The sequence below is a fragment of the Notothenia coriiceps genome, unplaced genomic scaffold, assembly GCF_000735185.1.
Source record: "Notothenia coriiceps isolate Sejong01 unplaced genomic scaffold, NC01 NC01_scaffold00022785, whole genome shotgun sequence".
NCBI classification, from domain to species: Eukaryota; Metazoa; Chordata; class Actinopteri; order Perciformes; family Nototheniidae; genus Notothenia; species Notothenia coriiceps.
In genome coordinates, this window is record NW_011355486.1 from 2,352 (window position 1) to 7,700 (window position 5,349).

General features: G+C 42.9%; 1 protein-coding gene across 1 annotated transcript in view; it reads left to right on the forward strand.

Annotated features, from left to right (window-relative positions):
• The first annotated feature begins 1,773 nt into the window (after positions 1-1,773).
• Positions 1,774-5,349, forward strand: part of atn1 (atrophin 1) — a 14,701-nt gene continuing 11,125 nt past the window's right edge. Inside the window, exons 1-3 of the mRNA XM_010781133.1 lie at positions 1,774-2,083; positions 3,789-3,919; positions 4,750-4,851. Of these exons, the coding sequence (XP_010779435.1) occupies positions 3,893-3,919; positions 4,750-4,851 (129 nt within the window). The 5' untranslated portion in view covers positions 1,774-2,083; positions 3,789-3,892. The remainder of the gene's footprint in view (positions 2,084-3,788; positions 3,920-4,749; positions 4,852-5,349) is intronic.

Here is a 5,349-nt window from a genome sequence, read left to right on the forward strand (position 1 = left end):
GGGGGGGGCAGGGGTTGGGGGGTTGGAGTGTGAGGCAAACTCCCTCTGAGGGAACGTTGGGATTTTAGCATTTGGAGACCATTTACATGCACAAAAACCTTTATAACACTACAGGAGAGGGGAAAAAAAAATAAGCATAATGAGGCCTATTTAAAAGATGAATAATCACTGAATTAAATATGGGTTAAAGCAAGAAAACCACATGCACTTCTCTCTAGTAGAAACATTCAATGCATGTTCCATTTCTGCCCACATTAAATATTGATGTCACAGCAGGTGTTGGACATCACTTACAAAAAAGAAGTACAGGAATCTTGCAGAAAAAGGTGAAGGTCATTCCTGCTGCAAACATCTGAGTGAAAACCTGAGAGGTTATGACAGAATCTTAAAGGAATCCAACAACTACAAGGAATCTTCTGCAGTTTTTCCTGCATGATTTACGGCTCAAGATTAGTATACTGTATTTTTGCACATAGCCTTCTTGCCTGTGCAAAGGTTTATTGTATAAAGAATATACAGTGTACAAAGATAATAAAGAGGTGCTTTAATGTAACAAATATAGACTGATGTGAAGACTTTACAGTAATTAAATAATATCTAATAAAATACAATATAGGGATAAAACATGATACAGGTAGATAGATAATTTTAGTTGGTATATATCTAATCATTTTTCACTTCCTTCACATATGGCACCTCGAGCTCCCTCCTGATAACAACACTTCAGTTGCTGTGGCTCCATTGTGTCGGCACGCGGCAGCAATTATCAATTACCAGCTGCAGCACGCGCTTAATTGTTATTTCCTCCAGTCTGAGGTTTGTTTCTCTCACCGAGCAGCAGAGGGAGCTCCACGAGGCCTCTCTGTCTCTCTCTGTCTCTCCCCCCCTCTTCCCCCCTTTTTTGTATTTCTCCTGCTTGTCGTGCCGGGCTGCTGCTGCTGATGATGAAGGACGGCTGCAGCCGCGCATGCGCACCGCGTACAGTCTCCGATCCCGGTTTCCATGGTCACCACACAATAGGAGACGGGACAGGGGGCTGCGTGAAGGGGGGGAGAGAGAGAGAGAGAGAGAGAGTGTGAGAGAGAGAGAAAGAGAGAGAGGGCGACAGCAGCGGAGCGGAGGGAGGGGGTGAGGAAGAGGAGGGAGTGAAGAAGAGGAGGGGGGTGACTGAGGAAGAAGAGGAGGAGGGGGGTGAGGAAGAGGAGGAGGGGGGAGGTCTGCAGAGCCGCTTGACTGGACACACCGCTGCAAGCTTCCTCCAGACAGACAGACAGAAACACAGACAGACAGAAAACATACACCTTTATATGGTTATTCCTTATGGTTGCAATTATTCCTGACGAGCTCTCTTTGTTAAAACCCCCGGCATTATCTGTCAAATGCACACATGTATTTTCTGTTAAATCAACATTTACAGCTGGTTTTGCATTGGATTACGTGAGTCCTGCAGGAACAAAGAGCTGCTGGACAGACTCGTCCTCCTCTTCAGGGTTCATGTTGAGATACAGCCGAGCTCTTACAGTAAAGGTGACTCTGGAGGGACTAGGCAACAGAGAGAGACCCTCCCTCTTGATCCCCTCCCTCTTCAGAGTTTTTGGCCCTCTCTCTGCGCCTCTCTTCCTCCTCCCCCTCTCTCCTCATGCAAATCACGCCCTCTTCTCTCTCCCTTTCTCTCACCCGACGTGCATCCCTCTCTCTATCCCTAAAAAATTGTGACTGTAAGACCGGAGAGGGGATATATATATAAAAAAAAGTGCAAGTCGTCTTAGAGGAAGAAGGGGGAGTAGGTAGGGTGGGAGAAAGGGGGGGCACAAAAAGAAAAAGGGGGAGAAAGGGGGTGGGGAAGAGGCGAGGGTATACGCATCAATTTGTAGTCTTCAGTTGGCACCCCTGGTTTTTTTCTTCTTCCTGCAACGAATAGAAAGAGATTTCTTCTGCATTATTGTTATTATCGGAGCGCGTTGCAATATGAAGCCTGTGTTGACAGACTGTGCGTGTCAGCGTGCAACATAAAACGACAAAACAGAGGGGGAGAAAGGAAAGGGAGAGTGAGAGTGAGAGCACGCATCGCTGGATATTATAGGTAAGTACAACAAAAAAAGGGGGAAAAATGGATGCTTATACTGGATATTTGGAGCTATTCCTGTTGGCCACGTTTGTCCTTTCCCTCCCCATTCTTTTTTTCCTTTGTGCGTTAATTATCATCATACTCCTGTCCTGGCTAAATGATGTCCCGGTGAATTAATGGTAATAGAGTGCACGACGCGCGGCCACATTCCTGCGAGGAAAAGGGAGAAGAAGGGAGAGCCGGTGTTTAAAAAAAAAAAATGCCATGATTCGCCATTCCCTATCATGTTTCCCTTTTTTAAGATGTGCAGCGTGTGGTGCACAGGCATCCATTCTGTGAACATGTATGTGCTACTGAACACGACCCTCTCCCCGGCGGAGGGGCACTGTGCTCCGCCGGGTTTTAGTCTCAGGGCCGGTCTCCTCTGCTGCATGTGTATCAATAACATTCGCAGGAGAGAAAGGAAGAAAGAGTCGTTGCAGTGCTGGTGATGTAAGCAGAGCAAACTGCACGCTGCTGTTTTGCATCACATGCAGTGGTCAATGTGTTGATGAATGCATGTGCTGTGTGCATGCAAAGGGGACATGGTGTGTGTTAGGGATGTGTTGTTTACTGACCATGGCTAAGGACCAGGCAGTGGACAGTGTCTGCCACCTGTAACTGAGATGCATTATGTATACAGTCACTGTGCACCGACTGCTTCCTGTCACTGTGATAAACTTAGTCATATGTATGGTAATTAGCCTGACTGTACATACACTGCATTGCCTATAAAACACATGTGTTATCCTATGATGTATATGGAGTGTGAACAGTGACAGTTATTAAGATCTGATTGGATCAGTCACTGCAGCATGCACTAATAATTAATGCATAGCCATGTGTAGTGGAGCAGGGTTTACAGGAATCAAACACACAAATCAGTGATGGCTACGATATTTACTGGAATGTACAGCTTACTGTTCAGCCAAATATATCTTTCTTTTTACATCCAGTGGCGTGGACTATTTATATCCTCATTCAAAATACATGAGCCATTTTTATTTCGTCATAGTGGTACATGAATGAATGGATTAAACGAGCCCTTGCAAAGTCTACCTATGTTGACAGGCACACCCAAATGGATAGAGGATCCTGGCATTGTTCATTTCCCTTAATGGGTGGCTGGATGGATAAATATAAATCTGATTCTGCCGACCATAACCAGGCCATGTGGGTTAACCACAAGTGGATGTGGGTTTTGGCTGTTGTGGTGAAGGTGGAAGGAGGGGGGTGTGGTCCCATATTCTCAATATGTTTGCTGGAGTCTTCTGCAGGCCGCTATCCAAAATGCAGTCAACCAATCTGAACGTTTCTGCTCTGCTCTTATTATCTGTTTCGGTGTTATTGCACCGAATTATACAATAACCAGACCAGTGCATTAGTGTGAGTGTTTTAACCTATTGTGCCTTTGCTGCTATGGTGAAGAGAGAAAGCAAAGAGGAACGTGAGTGAAAACTAGTCATGCCAATACAGTGTGAAGCATCCTGGGTATTTAAATGTTGCAACAGTGCATTTGCAGTTTTATAACACAGATTTGTTCATAATGTCACACATTATTGTACTCCACACTTGCTGCTGAAAGCAAACATATTGTGTATCTTTACCTATGCAGAACCTTTCATTCTCTGCAGGGTTTGCATTCACAAATAATGCCTTCTTTGTTTATGCTTGTTTGCAGGTCTTGCTAGCTGTAACACACACAGCCCAGTCAGTAAGCAACAGGAAGCAGTTCAGCCCCTGCAATGGCTTGTGTTGTAAAATGGATGTTTTAAAGAAGACATAATGAAAACACGGACACACAAAGAATCGGTATGAACCTATATTTTTCACAATGAGGGCAGGGATTGTGTACCTGCCGAATGCTCTACATTTGGGAGTGAGGCTACATTAGAATTAGTTCAACATGTAATCGTATTTTCAAGGGATGACTAAGATGTAAATTATTGATTTGGTTGTATGATTCCACGTTTATATTTCCTCTGCTTACAATTTCTCCCGTCGCCTCCGTGGCCTTCTCTCTATTATGGCCTGTTCTTCTTTCCACCTCCCTCACATTTTTATTCTTCTCTTGTTGTTGCCTGTTTACCCTTTCTACATTCCACCTTGAATTGAACAAACTCGACTTTCTTTGGCTTGTATCAACTCTATTTCCACTACAATCAACACTTCCCATTGTTTCATTCTATCTATAACCCTAACCCTAATTATTGTTACTCAACATTGTTCATCTCTCTGAATATATTTTTGCAAATTTCTGCACAGCCCTTCACTTTGAAATATAACACACTGCAGTTTTTCATATACTGTATTGTCATATATTCATTGTACTCAGTTTTTTTCCCTTTTTTTATATATTTAAATTTGGTGTAAATACTTGTCTATATTATTTTTTATATAGTATATTTTCTTTTAAAACATATTTTTGATGTTATTCAAACCACATAACCTAATAAGTTGTAAGAGAAGGTTAACATATCATTTTAACCTTCTCTTAAAATGTATTAGTTTATGTTGTGTTTGCACAATAATACACCAAAGCAAATTCCTTGTATGTGTACCTTGATTCTGATTCTGAATCTGACATTATTCCCTTTTCGTCCATTTCTTCCTCCTTTGCTGGACCTTTTGGGGTTTTTCAGATGCCGATGCGCAGTGGGCGCCGGCGGGGGGCGAGTGAGGAACGACGGGGAAGACGTCCGCACACCAGCCCCACTCGCCCTGAACGCAACGATAGACAGACGGTCAGAGCAATTGTCTTTTACGTTTATATATTAAGATAAGATATATTTTATCGATCCCAAATTAGGATTTTCGTCACAGCTGCATGTTAAGACAAGGCATTGCACATACTGTGAGTAGAAGATAAGCAAACACAAAATGTATAACATCTCAAAATAGAAAATAAAAAGGTTAAAATATATAAAAGTGGACCGTCAGAAGATACAAATCTGTGGACTATCTGTCAAATAAACACTGTGAGGGGCCAAATGACAGCTAACAAAATGTGAAAGTAGGATATTATTGCATAGTGTGCATGCAAGTGCAGGAGTCATGAGCAATAACGAACTGTCACTATGTATTGAATTCTGTGTGTGTGTGTGTGTGTGTGTGTGTGTGTGTGTGTGTGTGTGTGTGTGTGTGTGTGTGCACGTGTGTGTGTGTGTGTGTGTGCACGTGTGGCTTTGTTCTAAAAACAGTCATAGGCTTATTGGGGATTCAAAAACATCACTACTGAATTA